At 47.8% G+C, this 19,554-nt stretch overlaps 7 protein-coding genes and 1 non-coding gene across 8 annotated transcripts; 4 read left to right on the top strand and 4 right to left on the bottom strand.

Moving 5' to 3' along the window:
* Nucleotides 1–305: 305 nt before the first annotated feature.
* On the bottom strand, nt 306–2,045 carry B0H65DRAFT_509165 (tRNA-splicing endonuclease subunit sen54 N-term-domain-containing protein; the record flags this gene model as incomplete). The annotated part of the gene is made up of 2 exons (XM_062828285.1): nt 306–352; nt 563–2,045. 2 exons carry the CDS (start codon nt 2,043–2,045, stop codon nt 306–308), a joined length of 1,530 nt encoding a protein of 509 aa, XP_062682070.1.
* Nucleotides 2,046–2,439: 394 nt separating this feature from the next.
* B0H65DRAFT_t264 lies at nt 2,440–2,540 on the top strand. Its single transcript has one exon. It is a non-coding gene; the product is annotated as a tRNA-Leu (tRNA).
* Nucleotides 2,541–3,418: 878 nt separating this feature from the next.
* B0H65DRAFT_206686 (uncharacterized protein) lies at nt 3,419–5,215 on the bottom strand. The gene is made up of 3 exons (XM_062821876.1): nt 4,678–5,215; nt 3,737–4,621; nt 3,419–3,684 (listed from the first exon to the last, which is right to left on the bottom strand). Exons 1-3 carry the CDS (start codon nt 4,777–4,779, stop codon nt 3,442–3,444), a joined length of 1,230 nt encoding a protein of 409 aa, XP_062682069.1. The 5' UTR covers nt 4,780–5,215; the 3' UTR covers nt 3,419–3,441.
* A 53-nt stretch (nt 5,216–5,268) lies between these two features.
* On the top strand, nt 5,269–7,525 carry B0H65DRAFT_442827 (uncharacterized protein; the record flags this gene model as incomplete). The annotated part of the gene is made up of 4 exons (XM_062825598.1): nt 5,269–5,474; nt 5,791–6,198; nt 7,356–7,387; nt 7,497–7,525. 4 exons carry the CDS (start codon nt 5,269–5,271, stop codon nt 7,523–7,525), a joined length of 675 nt encoding a protein of 224 aa, XP_062682068.1.
* A 3,741-nt stretch (nt 7,526–11,266) lies between these two features.
* On the top strand, nt 11,267–12,496 carry B0H65DRAFT_206639 (putative peptidylprolyl isomerase-like protein). Its single transcript, XM_062821874.1, has 2 exons — nt 11,267–11,726; nt 11,795–12,496. Exons 1-2 carry the CDS (start codon nt 11,649–11,651, stop codon nt 12,218–12,220), a joined length of 504 nt encoding a protein of 167 aa, XP_062682067.1. The 5' UTR covers nt 11,267–11,648; the 3' UTR covers nt 12,221–12,496.
* Nucleotides 12,497–14,254: 1,758 nt separating this feature from the next.
* B0H65DRAFT_206647 (uncharacterized protein) lies at nt 14,255–17,113 on the bottom strand. Its single transcript, XM_062821875.1, has 2 exons — nt 16,277–17,113; nt 14,255–16,208 (listed from the first exon to the last, which is right to left on the bottom strand). Exons 1-2 carry the CDS (start codon nt 16,741–16,743, stop codon nt 14,294–14,296), a joined length of 2,382 nt encoding a protein of 793 aa, XP_062682066.1. The 5' UTR covers nt 16,744–17,113; the 3' UTR covers nt 14,255–14,293.
* A 1,246-nt stretch (nt 17,114–18,359) lies between these two features.
* On the bottom strand, nt 18,360–18,822 carry B0H65DRAFT_466709 (uncharacterized protein). The gene has a single exon (XM_062826873.1). The coding sequence runs from the start codon at nt 18,688–18,690 to the stop codon at nt 18,505–18,507; it is 186 nt and encodes a 61-aa protein (XP_062682065.1). The 5' UTR covers nt 18,691–18,822; the 3' UTR covers nt 18,360–18,504.
* A 7-nt stretch (nt 18,823–18,829) lies between these two features.
* Nucleotides 18,830–19,528, top strand: B0H65DRAFT_206622 (uncharacterized protein). The gene has a single exon (XM_062821873.1). The coding sequence runs from the start codon at nt 18,930–18,932 to the stop codon at nt 19,299–19,301; it is 372 nt and encodes a 123-aa protein (XP_062682064.1). The 5' UTR covers nt 18,830–18,929; the 3' UTR covers nt 19,302–19,528.
* The last annotated feature ends 26 nt before the right edge of the window (nt 19,529–19,554 follow it).

The raw sequence follows: 19,554 nt of genomic DNA, 5'->3' as shown, positions 1-19,554 counted from the left end.
CATGGGTGGGCAGTGATTCAACATCGGATAGTGAGAGTGTGTTTTCGACAACAACCAGAGACACTTTAAACTCTCTCGCTAAAGGGTTCCCAAGGCTTGTTTTGACGACGACAAGGTCTTCTATGTGATCTTTTCTCTAACATTTGCCTACATCCGGGTATCGTCTTGATCTAGTATAGTACAGCGCTTTGAGGCCCGGTGGTAACTCTTAACTCAAACCTCCAATCAATCGTACATCCAGCCTCCATCATCCGCCCCTTCAACCTCAACCTTCCATTGGTCAGGGCGTCGTGTCCAGGCGGTGTCTACCTGCCAGCGACTACTCCCTTGGCCGGAAGATCCGGGTAATAATCTTTGTTAAACTGTATCATGCTGAGGATAGAGCATTGCAATCTTTGCTTTTCCAACGTTAGGCCGAGAGGTAAGGCCTTCAACCTCCCTCTCCACTGCCTTGGCATTGTATGTTAAGGGTTTGGGTACGTTGGGCCCATCACCATCATCATCTAACCTCCCCTCCCCCTTCCACCCCTTCCACCCCTTCCACCCCTTCCACCCCTTCCACCCCTCCCGCCACCACGTCCTCCTCCCCGTCCCCCTCGACTTCCCCTACCATTATTCCCAGACTTCTTACCACCCCCTCCTCCCCCACCACCTCTCCTCGGCTCCCCACTCACCCTCCCATCAAAACCCCTAAACAACTCCTCCCTCGCAAACCCGCCCTCGGCAAACCTCATATAATTAATCACCCCATGGTCATTCACCGCCAACAAGACATTCCTGTACCCATGTTTCAGGCGCGCATACAGTCTTCCAGGGCCACCGGTTAGCCATTCGGTCTTGGGCAAGTCGGCCGGGGCGGAGGCGAGGAGACTGGAGATCTCGGAGAGCGTGGGGATGGTGGTTGATGTCGCGGAGATGACGGATATATAAAAGTCGGGGGGCGGGGGGCGGGTGCGGGTGAAGTGTGTGGAGGCTTTGTAGATGTGGTAGTGGATTTTGAAGGGTGAATCCGTCTCTGGAGATTGGGCGGGGACCCGAGGCTGGTCGGTGGGAGATGCCTGAGGGCGGAGAGAGAGGTGGTTGTAGATGGTGTTGTAAGAGCGGTAGAGGCCTGGCGGGACGAGAGGGCCGTAGGGCGGGGGGTCGACGGGGGAGGATTCCTTCGATTGGGGGAGGCAGGAGATGAGCCATTCTGTGACGGTCTTGGGCTTTGCTGGTGTTGTTGTCGTCGTAAGTTGAGTGTCATCCTGGACAGGAGGAGGAAGGTTGGTCGTCGGGGCCCGGATGACGTTGTAACCTGCTCGCTTCAGGTGGCTGAAGACTTGGAACTTTTGCAAGCTGACTTTGCCTCTTTCTCCGTCTTCGCCGATGAGCAGAGCGTACGCTGCCTGAAGGGAGAGCGGGAAGCCGTACTTGTACTCATCATCCTCGTCCTCCTCGTTGCCGTCGCCCTTTTGTTCTCCCTCTGCCTCGGCAGCAGCAGCAGCAGCAGCCGCCACCGACCCATCAGCAGGAAAAATCTCCTCCACCCCCCTCGTAGGCCACCACAGATCCAAACTCCCTCTCTCCACCAGGTACAGCGCCTCCTCAGGCAACAACCAATCCCTCCCCTTAGCCGGCCTATCCTTCGGCAAGCCCGTGGCCGCCCTCCCCAGACTTTGGCTGGCCACACTAGCATGTTCCAGAATGACCACGCGATCCCTGATATGCAGTGGCGGTATTTTCTCCTTCTCCTCTCCCTCCTTTCCCCCCTTCGACTTCTGCTGCTCCTCCCAATCCTCCGGCCAATCCCTCCACCAATCAGGGAAATACCAACCCCTAGATCCCGACTTGGGATTATGCACCCTCGTATAACTCAAAACATCGCGCATCGCCTCGCGGCTGGCGTCCAGCGCGGATGCTTGCGCGCGCGTGCCGTGCGACTCAAAGTCCTTCCCGCCCTTGCGGATGGTTTGCGCGCTGATGTTTTTGGTCTTGGAGTAGGTGGAGGCGAAGAGGCGGAAGTCAGCGGTGGGTGCGTCTTCGGCTTCTTCGACTTCTTCCATGGTGGCAGCATCTTCGGCGGGGTTGGTGGTGGATGAGGGGGGGTGGAGGGGACGAGGGAGGGGTTATCTTCTAGGTCGTCGTCTAGGGGCATTTTGGCTGTGGTTTGTGTGGCTTTTGGTGGGTGGTGGTGCGGTGTTGCGTAGAACCGCTCAAGTTCCTGTTTTTTCGAGTTGGTCAATTTTTTGCCAGCAGTGTATTGTTGAAGTGAGGAAGTTTTGAATGAGAAAGTCAGAGGTGAAGGAAGTTCTGCATGAAGTCGAAAAATAAAGTGGATCCAAGGTACCTAGGTACAACCTGGTGCTTGTGAAACTTGCCTACTCCCACACTGTGTAACTGCCCGCCACGTACTACATAAGGAGCTAAGTACACCCTAATCTTTCAACAAGCTCACTAGGCAAGGTGGCCGAGTGGTTAAGGCGTTGTGTTTAGGTTATCTTCTGATTAACTTGAAACCGCAATGGGAAACCTCGCGAGTTCGAATCTCGTCCTTGTCAACGCACAATATCTTTTTTTGCTGTTTTGTCTTGTTTTTTTTGTGTTGTTACTGGTCACTGAACCTCCTTTTTGTTGTTCGTATGGTCCTAGATCCACCAGGAAGCTTCCGTGATGTCATGTCCAAGAATATTCGTTTGTCTCATTAACTTTCTTCATTCCGCTACCTGGACGCCTTCCGACAACGTACACCGAAAAACTATTTGAATCTCACTGGCTGTTTTGCCATAACTTGTCTCTGGAACCCATACACGTACACATCTGCCCGAAATGTCTTCTTATCAATAGCCTTCTGGATTCATACAGAGGCCTATAAATAAATCCCTTTGGAACGATGCCGCCGTCGTGTTCCCACTTTATAAAAGTAGAAAAACATCCATAATCACCATGGTCTTTGCCCCTTTATTACCTGCCTTTCTAGCCCCGGTATATCCTCAGAGTAAGTCATCATCCCAGATAACCCTAGTCCACCCCCGCAAGATGTCACTAACCAACGCCCGAAACCAGTTACGCCTTCGAACATAATGAATAGTCCTGTGAATACAAACACCCTCTCGGCTCAAATATCAATAGTCCTCCCCATAGCACTTCATAGTCTTCCTCGGTCCTGCCCGCAGAGTCGCCGCAGACCGAATGATAGATACCCTGGAGCCGCGGCCACCGCGTTTAATCGTTCACTTTGCTGGCGGGCCATCAACCCTAGTCAATGTCACGGCCGTACAGCATGGTGGACGTGTGTCACAACACTTCTTTCAACGCCACGTTTGCTGTTTGACCCCACAAGCTTCCCTTGTCCGTCGGGCGGCCTCCTCTCTCCTCGAAGATATGGTTGTTGTGAACCCGGACCCCGATATTAGCAGACAGAACCCGACAACATGTGAATTGCGGGTTGCCGGTTTTCCTTCACTCAATCAGTATCTTCTTCACTCCTCCCACTTCACAAAGCCCCAGATGCCGTATTGCGTCCCGTTCATTGGATCGGACAATGACTCGATCCGGGAGCATCGGATTGTTTGGGTCGACCTTGGATGCATCCTTTGCTGCTTGTTCAATCGCATCCATTTCATCCCTACACGCTTGCTGGTCCATTGGGCAAATAACGATCGGTTGTCGTAGAGTGATATCCCTTGCAGAGTTCATGTGTGCCTGTTGAAGTATAAGTGACCGATCTGTCTGATGTTTTAGTTGCTCAACTCACTTTTATACTCAAAAAGAACTCAATCTTGTACAATGTTGATGACGTCGTAAAGCTCGTAACTTCGTACATGGGAAACCCGGGTTTCCCACGCTTGATGATGCCGTCGGGGTCTCGAAGATCTCGCGCCGGAAAGACAAGCCCTAGATTTGTGACATAGCCGGTCTCAGTCAACTTGACCCCTACTGGTTGTGTGTGCTTTGCGATCTTGTTGATTTTCTTGGTTGGTTCGTCGCCTTCGGGGTTGAACGTGATCTCCTCCTCGATGGCCAACGTTATCTTATTTATCGTAACCTTTTTTGCCTTGCTCATCATGTCCGGATTTGGCGCCAGCTTGATAAACACGGTTATTGGATCTAGTGGCCCATAACTCCATTTTGGTAATGAAATGCCCAAGGTCACGATGCTGTCCGCCGTTACAACCTTGCTTTCGGGTCGGTTGTACATTCCAAATGTCGAAAGGGTATCGTATCGCTGTATTGGTATGGGGAAGGTGTATCTGTTTTGTGTGCTCTGGCCTTGTTGGACGGTAACCACGAGCTCGTAGTATGTTTCGGCAATTCGGCTGGGTAGTTGCAAGCTCGCAGGCGGAATTCGACGATTTATTTCCTCTCCTCCTCGGCCATAGGGTATAAATATTTGGAACGGCAGGTCCATCGCTATTACGCTCTCCGCCTCTTTCCCCGACACACATCGGAATAGTAGCACCTCTTTGCCCACCAGGTCCACGGTTTCGCGTCGCGGTGTGCCGAGATGTCGTTTCGCCATGTTCTCGGCAGCAGGGTGTATGGTTTCTCTTCGCTGGAGGCAGATGCGCACCATGGATACGCTGACGGGTACGGAAAAGCCGGCGCTTGGTCGGATCTCGACTTTACCTACTATTCTTGGCTATGAAAAAGCCAGTCAGCATCAGCGACGTCCGCAGGAAAGAGCAGAGAACTCACCAACGTGGCAGAGATACCGGGGTAGCCCACCAGGAAGCTGCTGTTGGGTGGCCCCGATATCCTCACCGTGGCCGGAGCGTATGATGCAATTAATCCATTCATTGTGCCGTTAGCGCCGGGCGCGAAGATGTCCGGAGGAGGTTCGTCGTGTTGACAGTCAGATTATGGTCAAAGATGGCGAGGGGAGCGACCTGTTTCGATCATGAAGGTATTGTAGAGACCGGCCTCGCCGTGTCACAACTGGGAAGTCGATGGGGTGGAGGGCGGTCCCGAGGTGAATGAGGGGCTCGGTGGGCGGTAGGAGTAGCGCTTGGAACGAAGGTCGCCTCTGGCCCCTGGCGATCGCGAATGTTTGTATCGATAAGGCTGGGGTTCACTTGCAGGGTTACTGCATCCCATCCGGGAGTTATCGTAGGCAATGCAAGGTCGTAATTGATGCGCGTCGTCGCTGTGGTGCAGCCGTGGGTTGGCAATGTCGTCGCTGATGCTGGGCAAGGCAGATGAGGCGTCGTGAAATTGGTGAGACGAACAGAACCGGACTGGTTGAAAGAGTACCGTGGGATCAACGTTCCTCGACAAGTTGGTGAGCGGATGGCGGAAGGTGAACGCTACACCCGACTGTTTGTTGACCGCAAGCCTAGGCTAAAGGAACCAGTTCGAATGGAGGACCAAGTGGTACGGCTGGCACAACCGCCGTCGTTGGCGCAGCGTTTCCTCAAGTTGGGGCGCGGGAGTCCTCTGTTGTCCGGCTGCGTTGGGGGCCAAAGAGAAGTCGTCGTCAGAGACTGGAGGGAGAGGTGAGAGCTCCAAGACGGGATCGATAGTCAGCTTCTGAGACGGGTCGCCTTGTCCGTCAACGGTATATGGAGAGGCCAATCGCGGCAGGAGGTCGTAGAGCTATCGGAACGGCAAGACACCACGTCAGATGGGTGCTGTGCCAGTGTTGGATGTCAGCTTGATGACTGAAGTCCCGGCCTGGAGGGTTGGTTGTAGGAGGGGAAAACAAGAGGTGTGACAAGATGCGAGGCCGGCAGGCGCCAAGAGCAGTCGCGGCGGCAACCGAGCTTGGTCCCTTGACGACAAGCTCAACTCCTTCCGACTACCTACTTCTAGGTACGACGTCAAGTCGTCAAGAGCCGTCGAGCCGGATATGACCAGGAGTAAGAGTGGATCTGAAGAGAGAAAGAAGGAAGCTGAAGAGCCCGGTCAAGTGCCTGGTCCTCGGAGCGCCACCAAGGGTTATCCCCAAGGTCTCCCCTTCCACTTGGGCGGTGGGGAACGGGGATGGCGGTCGCTAACACCCCACGCAGGTGCAAGGCTGCACTGTTACAGCGTCAGGTCGCTAGCATCCTTCAGGGAGCAGGCGGGATGGACGGTTAAAGTGGAGAAGTGGAAGTTAAGCATCCATTTGAACCTTTTGGTTATCAGAGCCTTGCAAGACAAAAGACAGGATGAACGATATAAAAACTCGGATTTAAAACTCTTTTCACCATCGGGTTCGGATTTGGAGAAATATGCAAGGTAGGTCTGGTTACCTCCATCTCAGTTCCTCTCAACCCGTCTGGATATCGGTGAACCCGGATCTTAATACTCGTCGGTTAGGTATAGAGTCCACCCTCTGGGGGTCTCGCTTACAGCTAGCCAACCGACTCTCATCGTCCCTTTGAGAGTCGGGATTTTTACATGTAACGTGCAAGGCCTGTAACGGTCAGAATCTTCAACAATCCGTTTCTCTACCAAAATACAAGCAAAAAATATAGTAAAGGATTCGGATTGTTCGTCTCAATTGCGCGCATTCAACAATATAAGTGAATTATTTTTAAAATATCGTGATGTGTTATTATGGTGTTGTGAAGGTTTTGTAGCCCGTACACTAGACCTTTATAATATAATATCCAACTCTTCCTCTTCCTCCCTTTATAAACTCCCATCGCCCTTATTGTCGCTAGAATCGTCGTTTATAATAATTATTACCCTTATACGGCTGGTAGGGACCTCTAGTTTCCTACCCGCTACCGTTATAGTTGCTATAGTAACCTGCTCCTTCTTATTAGAGTCCATATTGATAGCTTTTTCCTTTCCCTCTTTAAACCTTTTTTAAAGGTATAGTATTAATATAAACGGTCTAAATAATAGCCTAATTAGTATTCGTACCTATATTCGTACCTTTTCTCCTATTAAATAAAGGTATATAATAGGGAGTTCGCTAAAGATATTTATACTTTCGTTACTTAATATAAATTTAACTGACGAAGTATTTCCTTTACGAACCTTTTTAACCCGCTTCTTATTATATATTTTAAAAGGTATAAAGTCTTTATTATAATTAGGGAGGGTAGCTTTCCCCGTAGCTTTGTAGAATTTATCCTCTTCGTTTTTAATATTAATTAAAAAAGCGTTAAAGTCCTATTTGGGTTGGAAAGCCTTTTATTATTGTATTTCTAGTATATAAAATGAATAATTAGGACCCTATTATTTAATTAGAAAAATATAATAGATATTATTAATAATAGCTTTGTCCTACCCTTCCTTAAGTTTTAATACTACGTTGTATTTTAGGTCGTCTTTAATAATATGAATAAAGCTATTATTATTAGGAATATTAACCCTATTAATTAAATTAAGCCTAGCTTTCTTCTTAGCTTTAAATTTATGTAATAATTACTATTTAAGATTAGGGTTCTCCTCGAGGGTAACCTTTTTAATAAAGGTAAGGTTTATTTGCTATATTTTCTTTAATCCCTCCTCTATATTAATTACCCTTCTTAGTACAATTTTAATATTAAGAACCTCTTTTATATAAATTCTATTATTAATAGCCACGTACTTACGAGGGTTCTACTTTTAGGCTTCTACCTTAATATAGCACTTATAGTATTTTTACTAATTAAATACTAGCTTTTGGGTATTAATAAATACTTTGAAGGCAATTTTAGCCTTGTTATAAACTTTTTTAATGGGCGAACTATACTTATTAATATATTATTAAATTGCTAATAATTCTAACGTACATAGTACCTTACGAAGAATTATAGCCTTAAATCGGTTAAGGAATAAGGGTTCTTACCATACTTTAATAAATTTACGTAATTTATTAAAGGGAACGTCTAGTAAATTAATTAACCTCATACCTACGTAATTTTATTATAATTATAATTAATTATTTAATTTAAATAGTTAAAGATTAGTCTTCTCCTATCCTTTATGAATATTACTTCGAATAAAGCCCGCCTCTTTAACTTCCTTCCAATTATTTAGAAAGATTATACGGTTAATATTAATAGCCCCGCTAGTAATTTCATTTATTAAGGCCTTTTAATAAACCTTCTTAATTACTTAATATACCCCTATATTAAATAGTTAAAATATATAGTTAATATGTAAGGGTAGAATATAAAGTATAATATCGAAGGCTTTATAATATTATAGAATATATAGGTTTTTATAGGTCTTAAATCCATTTATAAAAAAGATTTAATATACCTTCGGTTTAGTAGTTAATATAAAACTAATAATTATTTTATTACTTTCAAATAGTTCTAATCTTTTGAAGGGGGGTAGGCAGTTAAGTAATAGACCAAACCACTTGTTGATAGTATAATTATCGAAAGAGGGGGACAATTTAAAAGAATGTTTATTAAAGTGTTTAATCTACTATATTATATAGTAAGTATTATTATAATTAATCGATATATTAATAATAATTATATTTAGATCAACCTTATAATTAATTTATACGTTCCTTTATATTTATAAATAAATTAGTATAAATGTAGTTAATTAAATAAAATTAATGTTAATTACAAATAATGGGGCTAGAGCCTTACTATAATCTATATTTTAAATATTAGGAATAAAGAGATACTCTTAGCCGCGGCCGATATAGTATCGATAGTAATTAAATTTTCCTTATTATTAGGGTTAAATATAACCCTTCTTATATATACCTAATTCTTTATAAATAATACCTATTACTACGTAAATTAATATAAGGAGTAATATTAATAAGGAAGCTTTCATACCTTTATAATTCCCTTAATTTTCCTTATTTAAAACGGGGACTTATCTATATTTTAAACGTTCTCTTCTTTAATATTAAAACTATTATAAATAGCTTTCACCTCTTTAAACTAATTTTTAAAGGAATTTAATTAAGTTTTAGCACTTATCTTTTTTACGTTATTAAAGCTAGCCGCTTTAAATTCGAACTTTAGATACCTTTTACGCTACTTTATAGGCTACCCTCTATAGAGGTTAATAGAAGGGGGTATAGCTGTTGAGTTCGTAGCTAATTAATTAATTTAATGAGGGAAGTATTATTTAAGGGGAAGTAGCTACAATTAACGATCTAGACTACAATATTAAGAATCTTATCCTCATCTATAATTAATTTTAGTAGTCGATAAGTTTCTATACTAATCGGTAAAGCCTTACCCTCCCTAATAAGTATTATATATTTTTTTAATAATATCCTTACTAACGTTGAATAATTCCCCTATACTCTTATATATAACCTTCCCTTTGTTTCTGGCTTTAATATTAGCTTTGGATCGTAAGGTAGTAGATCGGGTTATAATTGGAGTCTGATTTGTAATAAAATACTAAGCGGTCTTCTCTGTACGTGATGCAACGTTAGGGTTAAATATAGGTATATTAAAAGTATATGCAAAAGATAGAGCATGACGAGACAAGCAAAATAAAATTATTCATAATACAATATAATAAAGATTGATAATGTTATTATTGAGTGCAGATTCTACACTGTTATAGGCCTTGCACGTTACATGTAAAAATCCCGACTCTCAAAGGGATAATAATGTCAGATTTTCTAGTAAATAATTAATTCTATGTGTTCTATATAACTAACTCGAGCGCTCTAATATAGGGGGTTCTGGGGGTAACCTATATTTGCTAACCCTTATTAAATTAAGTAGCTAGGACTCTAGCATCTAGCCCACATCTAGCCAGAATACTACTCTAGAATCTAATATACCCGCTTACTTACAAACCTCTTTTTCCTCTTTAAGGTCAAAAGTAAAACTATTTGCTAACGTTAAAAGTATTATAATAGATTCCTCCTCTTCCAACGGCGACCCCGCGACGAATATTATTAATACCGTATCGTTTAAAATCTTTATAAACTTCTATATATTTAAGAGTATTAGCGGCTATTTCTTTATCGAACTTCTAAACACTATTATATTACCCCAAGCAAACAATCCTAACTACGTTAATAAAATTAGAATACTATAAATTAGCGACGGGAATTTCTCCGATTCCCTTACTTTGGCCGTTATTTATAGCGGTGGATTAAGTCTATAATTAATTAATTTAATTTTTAAATTCTTTCGTAAGGATAGCGACGGCTTTATAGTATATTTTTCTTACTTTAATTGAATTATCGACCGCCTTATAGTTCGTTATTTACTTAAAGTTTTAATACTATTCGTTAGTATTATATTCTTCCTTTATAATTCTATTTTATAGTCCGTAGTTAATTAACAATTTTATTTAAATATATAGAGTTTTATTACTAACTACAAATTCCTTTTAATCCTTCTTATTATCAGGATAGAGGTTGATTTTTAATTTATAAAGTTATTTATTAATAAAATCATTTTCAGTAATAAAGGTATTAATTACAATCTCGTTTCGGTTATAGTATTTAATAGGTTTTTTATAGTTAGTCCTATTTTAATAAATAACAATTTAGGAATTGATATTACTATCAAAACGTACGAGCTCCGCTTTAGTATTATTAATACGGGTTTTAGCTTCCTTTATTATAAGGTAGTAATTGGGATAAGGCTATTTCGGGGCGGATAGCTTCTTAATCTTTCCCTAAAGTTAGTCCTTAAGGATATTAAAGATATATTTCAATTAGATTATAGGTTCCTATCGCGACTAGTCGTTGCCAGTTTTAAGGTAAGTAACGTTTTCTTTCGTTTTGGTAGGCTTTGAGAGGAATATTGTAATCCGGTTATTATTTACTATTTGTACGTACTAATTGTTATATTAATAGGCTGTATATTAGATTGTTAATTATTAGATTTTCTAGTAATTAATTAATTCTATGTATTCTGTATAACTAACTCGAGCGCTCTAGTATGGGGGGTTCTGGGGGTAACTCATATTTGCCAAGACCTGTTAAATCAGGTGGCTGGGACTCTGGCATCTAGCCCACATCTGGCTAGAATGCCACCCTAGAATCTGACAGATGAGAGTCGGTTGGCTGGCTATAAGCGGGCCCCCAAAGGGTGGCCCCACATGGCTGTGGCCAGTGCGTGCACCTAACCGACGAGTATCTCCAACTTGGAACTTCCGACTCCTCCATTGACTTCCAGTCTCAAACTTGACCTCAGTGCTACAAGTACCGACGAGTATGGGTCAGGGACGGCAACCACGCCGAGCCCTGGACCCTCGCAATCCACACCGTTATTATCAGACTATCAGCTCGGGCCATTTCAGCTCGGTGCCTGACCATGGCTTGATCCCTTCACGCTTCAAATACAGTATTCCCAGTTGAGACATTGTTCCATCAAAGAGCTTCTATCTATCAAAGTTTAAAACAACTGCAGGGAGAATTGTCAACGACAAATGCTGGCGGACCATTGTTCATCCCCCAGGGCCCCAGCTCGGACACTTTCAGCACAGCGGCATGGCAAGCAAGGGCCAAGGGGCCTGGCGGGAGAGGGAGCGGCCGATAGGGCTGGTGTGGTCAAAGCTTCCAGCTGCATGCACCTCCAATCAGATCAATCAGATCCCGGCCTTCAGATCCAGCCCCCAGCGGCGCCATCAGCGGCCCCCCAGGCAACCGCCCAGCGGACAGCGTTGGCGCCGGCAGGCAATTCATCTCGCAACTGCACGTCACATTTCGAGACCAATTGACCAAACATCACGACCAAACAGCACCTCAAGCCGCGACTGATCAACCATTAAACCAAACAACAGACAGATCTACACACGTCATCATGTCCGTAACACTCCACACAACCCTCGGCGATCTCAAGATCGAGATCTTTTGCGAAAGCGTCCCCAAAACAGCAGAAGTACGTCCTTCTTCCCCTCCCCTCTCCCCTAGTCGCAAAGTACTAACCCCCCCTCCCCCCAAACCCAGAACTTCCTAGCCCTCTGCGCCTCCGGCTACTACAACGCCTCCCCCTTCCACCGCATGATCCCCTCCTTCATGGTGCAAACCGGCGCTCCCGCCAACCCATCCCCGCCCGAGAACCCCAAGGGCGGACGATCCATTTACGGCCCGACCTTCGAAGACGAGATCCGGCCGGCGCTGCGACACAACGAGCGGGGGATCGTCAGCATGGCCAACAAGGGGCCCAACACGAACGGATCCCAGTTTTTCGTCCTGTTCGACAAAGCCCCTCATCTGGATGGGCTGAACACGGTTTTCGGGAAGCTGATTGGGGACGAGAGCTTGCAGACGCTGGCCAAGTTGGAGGGACTGGAAGTGGATAAGAAGAACCGGATTAAGGATAACGTAAAAATTGAGGGGGTTACGGTGCATGCTAATCCGTTGGCTAAGTGAGGGGTGGGTGGAAATGCAATTGAAAATGGACATGGAGATGGGTATAAAGACACGCCGGCCAGTCGACTTGCTTACAACAACTTTTCGAGACTGAGGGGAGGCCGGGTTCGGGCCGGATTCGAGAAGCAATCGAGTACCGACATACCACACGACGTGCCGCCGCTGCTGCTGGGCGCTTACAGGAGCGAAGGGGAACGGGAAGGAAATCAAGCGGACAACCACCGAGTGACCGACCGGGAATCCACGGGCGAGAAACCCTTACGCAATCACGCACCACAACATCACACCATCCATCATCGACCTCGCACGCTCGGACAGAATACACCTCCAACGTTTGTTGTCCTCTCGTGGTTTCTGGGCCCCCACGCCGCGCCCCTGTATCGAAGTGTCGGAGCGTCAAACGAGAGCAAGCAGCGGAGGAACACTACGTGCGTGCGGCGCCGACATGCGAAGTGCTGGGAGTGGAGCGACAAGTGCGGCACCTTTGGTCTGCTTATCAGGCCTGGCTGTTGAACTTTGACCTACCTACCAGCCTGAAGTCTCAATGGGTGTATGATAACGATGGAGATGATAACGACGCAAACGACGCTCACCTCGCACCAACCACACCCCTCTCACTGTCACTCTTGCTTTCCATCGGACTATCAATCAGCGAGCTGCGAGGGAGGATTGTGTTACATTCCACGTGTCAGCCATCGTGCTTTCGTTTGATTTCATAAAGGCTTCGGAGGCCTCTGTCGTGGCTACGCCTCCACACGGCTACGATGCGGCTGGCGGGCGGCTGGCTGGTGGTTTATGGCTAAAATTTTGCGACGGGGAGGTTTATGATGATTGACGTCTTACTGGGGTTTTATACAACTTGAGCAAAGCGGAGAAAAGCAAAGCAAAGCAAGAGACTTCACGGATTATCAGAAGGGCTAGAAGGGCTAGAAGGGCTAGAAGGGCTAGAAGGGACGGTTTCAACAAACCACGTCGCACAAAAGACTCTACAGCCAGGGGTAGTCATGACAACGGGGAATCTATCAAATGAAACCAACTATGTCATCTTCGTAATGATCATCAGCGCCCATTCTATCTACCAGTAGCTCAGCTTGCATGATCCTTACTTTACCCCTGAACAACCAAAATGAGCAGAAAGTGAAGTGTCATCCACAACCCAATCCATAAAATCTAAGATACACACACAGAAACAGAGTCGAGCCAGCAACCGAAGTAAAAAAAAAAACCAAAAAAAAAAACCCAAACTGAGTTGGGAATCTTCGATCCCCCGAATAACACACCATGACACAGGATATTTTAAAAATTTATGATAGGTGACAAAGTGATAAAAGAAAGGAAGAAAAGCCGTACGTGAGACAGGTGAATAACCATCCCTCTACGTTACTTACTTCTCACTATCCTATTTTACTCTTTTCTTTCTTCTTTCTACTTTTTTCTTCGCATCAGCGATTTGCCGCTAAAGCCGACCGGCCGACATGACTGACCAAAGCAACCAGTTCGTTCGCCATGCATCGCCTCACCCACCCACCGACCCAATATTCATCCTCCAATCTTTTTTTTTCCCCTCTTTATCTTCACCATCAATCCAAAGCAACAAAACACCATCTCCTCACTCAAATCCCATCATCAAGACCCCTACTACTGCTCTCGACGCGTCGGTGTCGTCTGACCCTGACTCTGACTCTGCATAACAGCACTCGTCGTATACGGCCATCCGGGTAAATGTTCCCTAAAAACGTCCGAGGGGGAACCCATCCTTGGAGGAGGCACCTGCATCTGCTGTTGCTGTCCAAGGCTGTGCTGCTGTCCAAGGGTGTGCTGCTGGGTTGGACTGAGAGAGCTCCTTTGCTGGTGCTGGTACTGCTGCTGCTGCTGCTGCTGATTTCGGTGATGATGCTGATTTTGATAATGAGGTTGATGATGATGATCATGCTGATGACAAGGAGGAGTTGTTCCCGGAAGCAGCAGCTGGTGAGAATGATGAGAATTCCGTAGTGGAGAGGGAGACAAGACGGAAGAAGCATAAGAAGCGGCAGAAGCAACAGAAGAAGAAGAGTTACGATCTCCGGGATTCTAGCCCTTCCTCCGCCTCTTCGGATCGCGCTCGGGACTTTCCATGTCGTTACGCTTGATCATCTCCTCCGTCGCCGCTGAGGGGGAGGGGGTGTTGACGGGGGAGTTGGTCTCGAATGTCCTTCCCGAGTCGAACCCGCCGCCGGGGACCGTGAGGCCACCGGCGTTGGAACCGGCGGCTGTTGTGCCGGTAGCACCGTTGGCAGTACCGGGAGCAGCGCCGGTGTGGGTCGGGTTGGTCAGATCGAATCCGTCGTCGAGGTTGAAGTTAAAGTCGGCGGTGCCATCGCCGGTTCCGTTAGCACCGGGTAGCCCGGAAAACTCGTAGGCAGCATCGGAGAAGGCGTTGTCGTTGAGGTATTGCTCAATGTCAGTGCCGTCAAAGTAGCCGGTGGCGCCGTTAAGGTTGCCGTGCTCATCAAGACCGGGGATGCGACCGGAGGGGCTCAGAGGACCGAGCAAGCTCGTAAGTCGATCGATCTGGCTGGCTTGTTCCTCCTGGAGCCGTTGAAGGGCGTCCAACTCCTCGTGGGAGTAGCTGGGGAGTGGTGGCGGCGGCGGCATGGAGCCAAGGGCAGGGGAAAGCGCGTTGGGTGCAGTGGGGCTGGGGACGACAGGGGCAGGGGCAGCAGCAGTGGTAACGGGTACCGTGGGGATGGTGGGAATAGGCGGCATCGTGGACGCTGGGGCAGGTACCGCGGAGCTTGAGGCCGATGAGGAACCGTTGGTCGAGGGGATGTTTCCGGCCATGATGCTGAGCATTTTGTTGCGTTGGTCGTTGCTCAGAGCATTCACATGCGTCTTGGTCGCCATATCTGGTAGGTCAACACCTCCCGAAACGCTCACAGCATTCGTGTCTTGAATGAGCTTCATCATCCCCTCCTGAGGGTTGTTTTGTAGCTCATTCTTCATGAATGTGGACGATGGGCTGTCTCCGGGGGTTGTGTCGAAGAGTTCCGTGACGGAGCCCATCTGCTGCGCTTGGTATTGGGGATGGACCGGAGCAGGAGAGGCTGTCGAGGATGGGGAAATGGAGTGCACCTTGGCTACACCCTGCTGGGGGATAGGGGGCAGGAGACGCTGTTGACGCTTTGGCGTTCCCATAGCCATATTGTTGTGGACCTGCTGGTTGACGAAGCCGCCGAGGTCGACAACATTTGCCTGGGGCATCTGGTTCTGGTTATGAACCTGAGCGTTGGGAATGATGCTTGCCAAGAGATCCTGCACACTTTGCGTCCCTCCTTGCTCCTCCAGCGACTTCCGGAATACATTGGCAAGAAAGTTAAGAATGGCGTTAATCGAATTCTCGTGACGTTCGTGCATGTTCTGAAACGTGACAGCTTGCTGGAATAGGGTTGTATGTTCAGCTCGAATCTTTTGTAGCATGGTGGAGATGGCAACCTGTTGCTGTTGTAGCCGATCTAGTTGAGACTTGACTGCTACGAGGTCCTTCTTGTGTAGCGGGCCAACCTCACTAGCACTCGAGGTACCACGTCCGACTTGGGCTGACGAGTAGTTCTGACCAGCGTATGCGTCCTCGACACCGGCATCCTCCTCGCTATCCCCCTCTCCCTCGGTCTTGGGTGTAGCTTTGCTTGACTTGTTTCCCTTTCCTCCACTTTTCGGTTTGTTGATCAGCCATAGAAGGTTGGGGTGGCCGCGCCTAAAGTAAGGATTGTAATACTCGCTTGGGCTCTTGTTCTTCCTTTCAGATGCCTTCATAGAGTTATCCGAAAGGCCGACTCGCTTGTGGAAGCCATACATGTTGAGCTGCCGCACAAACGAGGCATAGTTGTTGTGTTTGAAGAGCTCTGGGATAAGGGTCTTGGCGAACTCATCTTCATCAAGGACAATGAAAGAGTCACCCTTATCAGACCAGCGAATGAGATCAGTGTTCCTAGACTCATCCAAGAAGCTGAGCACATACAAGGTTAGTATACTGTATATCCTTATTCATTATATGGGTAAGGGTAACAAACACACCTGCTCAGTTTCTGGACGAAAGGCGGGATCTGCTTTCTCTTGGCCTGCGCTTCCCGCTTGGCACGCTGCGCCATCTCTTCGAGGCGCTCAATGTTGTCGTGCTCATCCACCGGAGGCACGTTATGCCCCAAAGGATAGGAAGCATCGTCACTAAATGAGGCCCAGGTGTCGGCCGCCCCGTTGAACTGGTTCGTAGGGACAAGGGCCCGACTTGGTGGGCGCCGCGCCAGGGCATTGGAAGGTGCTGGAATAGCCTGCGGATACGGTGCTTGCGTGGACATCATTCCAAACGAGTTGAGAGGGGCCGCTGCTGCGTCTGGGCCATTATTCCACCGGAACACCTGGTCTGCCTGAGCGGGATTGAACTGTTGCTGCATCTGCTGAAGAGGAAGGGGCACGATGGGCGAAGAGCCCGGAGCCGGTCTCTTTCTCGGATTAGGAGACGACATGGCGTAGGACGGGAGCATGCGCTCGAGATGGCACGACGAGATCGGTTCACTAGGAAAGCCACTACGGCGCAATGGTGGTGTTGAGAGGCGCGGTAGGCGATCGGGCTACCTAAAGACCTGTCGATGTAGGATATTGGTATGGTATCTCGTAAGATAGGGCGTACTAGATAGGCGATACTGTCCAAAAGCTGTACGTATCGCGGGTATCGACGGGAACACCAGACCAACAGATACGATCGCGGGGAAGCGTAGTGCGAAGAGATCCTGCTTGTGGGAGAGCTGCTTCGCCAGACGGAAGAGGGATAAGAGAGGTTTTAGATTTGTTGGTCCTTGAGAAGCACACAGAACGAGCGGGCGTTATATATCCTGCAGTGTCTCTTGATATCTCGCGGTCAAAGGCTACCAAAGACTTTTTGCCTCTTTCTGGGGACGGGCGAAAGTGTAAGCGAATCTGCGTCTAGTAACGATCAAGAGTGGTTGGAGAGCCTGGTTGACGACCGACAAGGGCGCCGTGAAGGAGGTTGTTTGTCGCACGTCGATTCTCTTTCAAGCGCCCACCGGGATGCATGAACTGGCTGGGACAATTGGCGATTGTTTCTGACAGAGCAGCAGGTGTGGACGGCCCAATGCGCGCGGGTCTTGTTCCTTGTTGTCGAGGTCCTCGCCTGGAGATTGCAATGATTTGTTGATTTTTTTTTTTTTGGTAATTTCAGGCGCTGGTTTCAACGACAACAGCCAACCTTGTCTGTGTTTTTTCTTTCAGTAACCCAACACCACCAGATAAAGACTTGGTCGTCCCGCCTTGTATCCTGTCAAGGTCTCTCTCTGGTTTCCAGTCGCAAAGTTGTTCCCTTCTCCAGACGATTTGGTCCCTTTTTTTCGGGGAAGTCGTGGGGGATCGGATCGCGGGGTTGGCGGTTCGAAATGTTCGAGTAATGCAAACTGCGGATCGCGGTAAGCGGGATGCTGAGTGGCCGTGTCCGTGGACGGGGTAGTGGATGGACCGGAAAGAGGATCGGACGTTGCTCGAGGCGGCAGTGGTCGTCGTCGTCGGTACTCGTCAGTGCGACGCAAAACAGCGACAGCCGCGAAGTGTGGTACGGGCAGCAACTCGACAGAGTGGAAGCTGATGAGGTTCGGAGTTTCGAGTCCGTCCGTGATCCGTCGGGTTTTGGGACTTTGTATGACGAGAAAGATGTTGGAGGCTCTTCTTCCCGTTGTCGTCGTCTGGTTGGACGGCCTGCCTGCCGTTGTTAGTGATATCGAGATTAGGTGGATCGTTCGACGGAGCATCCAACAGCACAGACTGCTGAGCGTGATGGCGGCAGGTGCGCTGAATGGTGTGAAGTTGAACACTGGGTAGGTAGCATCCGCACTCAACGCTCCTGCCGAGCCTGAGTCCAGCGCCAGGTGGAACTCCCAGGGGTGGGTGGGTTGGTGAACCGATTTCTCTGATCGCTCGATCGATGGCAGCTGTTAGCACTATCCATCCAATCACATTTGTTGAATGCCACACCAAACGTGGGGTCTATCCGTGCCAATTGCTCCGGCGTCGCTTTTTTGGCGGGTCTCCCTTCTCTGCGTGACGTTTGAGGTTCTCACCAAAAAAAAAAGTTTCCCTTGTCCGTGAGAGCCCGACGCCGACACCGACACCGACACCGACGCACAGGATACCTAACTTAGCTGCCAGGGAGGCAGGCGCGGGATTTGCTCCGGGAATCCGCTATCAAGTTCCCCGGCTGTGATGTATCACAGACCGAAATTGCCCGAACCCATTGTTTACCGTATTGTATTGTCTTCACATTGAGATATGTACCAATATCGAACTGATGAGCTACTTGATCCATCTGATAACTCCAATCTCATCTCAGCTTCATCAATGACAAGTGTCAAAGCAACTGGCCGTGGTGCATGCCAATGACCGGAGGTGCAGCATAATGACTCTGGGTTTCTTTCTTCGGCCATGTCACAAAGCCTTGAACTGCAAAGCTACCTGTGAATCGAACTTTGAGCCTGTGAATCGAGGTGGTAGTTATAGCTAAGTAACAACGGAAGTGGAAGCCCAGCCACCCAATCCAAACACTTGTTGTTGTCAAGGGCTTGCCGGCGTGGTCATAAAGTTGACCCTATCGTCAGGTCTTGGCACTCGGGCTTTTCCCCATTGAACTTTTCCACGAGCATCTACAGGATGCTTTTGCATAGACATGATATGGGTCCCCCATAACTGTTTCCGTCTTTTCCAGTTCTTCCATCTTCTCTTGAAGTCTTTGGCGATGGAGTTGAGGACTGAGGGACCCCAACCAAAGGGTATGGACAACGAGCCCGTTAAAGCGACTGTACAACCGGTCAGCGCGACTGTGTGGGGCCATACAAACTTGTCGCCAGAGACAGGCTTGGCATCGCTTTTGCGCGCCTGCATCACGACCAAGTCCTCACCAAAAGTCATCCTTTTGAACCACGACAACGAGACCTCAAAACCACCTTTTTCAAAGCGCTCAAATTCACATTCACACGCGGGGGCCTCTCGCCGGCCCCCTGCACCCCCGGAACTAATCCTAACTAACCCTAACCGCTAACCCTAACCACTAATCTGGGTTGCTAGAGGTGACTTACACTTTGAAGCTGCTGTTGTCTCCACACAGTCGCGCTGACCGGTTGTACAGTCGCTTTAACGGGCTGGATGGACAAGGTATCTTAAAGACAGTTGATATATCGGGCCTTGTAATTGTTAGTGCCTGTTAGTGCATCTCGGCAGCTAACAAAAACGCACTAGCTCAAACCTCAAAAACGTCACACAACGGCTCTTGGGTACGGGGTACATAAGCTTAT

This window comes from Neurospora tetraspora (assembly GCF_033439725.1).
Source record: "Neurospora tetraspora strain CBS 560.94 chromosome Unknown B0H65scaffold_4, whole genome shotgun sequence".
Taxonomy (NCBI): Eukaryota; Fungi; Ascomycota; class Sordariomycetes; order Sordariales; family Sordariaceae; genus Neurospora; species Neurospora tetraspora.
This window is presented reverse-complemented; position numbering and strand designations above follow the sequence as displayed.

What these genes read in the sequence shown, in the direction of transcription:
- B0H65DRAFT_206622 (XM_062821873.1), top strand. Translation starts at nt 18,930, where the DNA reads ATGATATGGGTCCCCCATAACTGTTTCCGTCTTTTCCAGTTCTTCCAT.
- B0H65DRAFT_206639 (XM_062821874.1), top strand. Translation starts at nt 11,649, where the DNA reads ATGTCCGTAACACTCCACACAACCCTCGGCGATCTCAAGATCGAGATC. An exon ending in GCGTCCCCAAAACAGCAGAA is followed by an intron (nt 11,727 to 11,794) that starts GTACGTCCTTCT and finishes CCCCAAACCCAG; the next exon opens with AACTTCCTAGCCCTCTGCGC.
- B0H65DRAFT_206647 (XM_062821875.1), bottom strand. Translation starts at nt 16,743, where the DNA reads ATGCTCCCGTCCTACGCCATGTCGTCTCCTAATCCGAGAAAGAGACCG. An exon ending in TTCGTCCAGAAACTGAGCAG is followed by an intron (nt 16,209 to 16,276) that starts GTGTGTTTGTTA and finishes GTATGTGCTCAG; the next exon opens with CTTCTTGGATGAGTCTAGGA.
- B0H65DRAFT_466709 (XM_062826873.1), bottom strand. Translation starts at nt 18,690, where the DNA reads ATGGCCGAAGAAAGAAACCCAGAGTCATTATGCTGCACCTCCGGTCAT.
- B0H65DRAFT_206686 (XM_062821876.1), bottom strand. Translation starts at nt 4,779, where the DNA reads ATGAATGGATTAATTGCATCATACGCTCCGGCCACGGTGAGGATATCG. An exon ending in CCGGTATCTCTGCCACGTTG is followed by an intron (nt 4,622 to 4,677) that starts GTGAGTTCTCTG and finishes GCTTTTTCATAG; the next exon opens with CCAAGAATAGTAGGTAAAGT. An exon ending in AGTTCTTTTTGAGTATAAAA is followed by an intron (nt 3,685 to 3,736) that starts GTGAGTTGAGCA and finishes ATACTTCAACAG; the next exon opens with GCACACATGAACTCTGCAAG.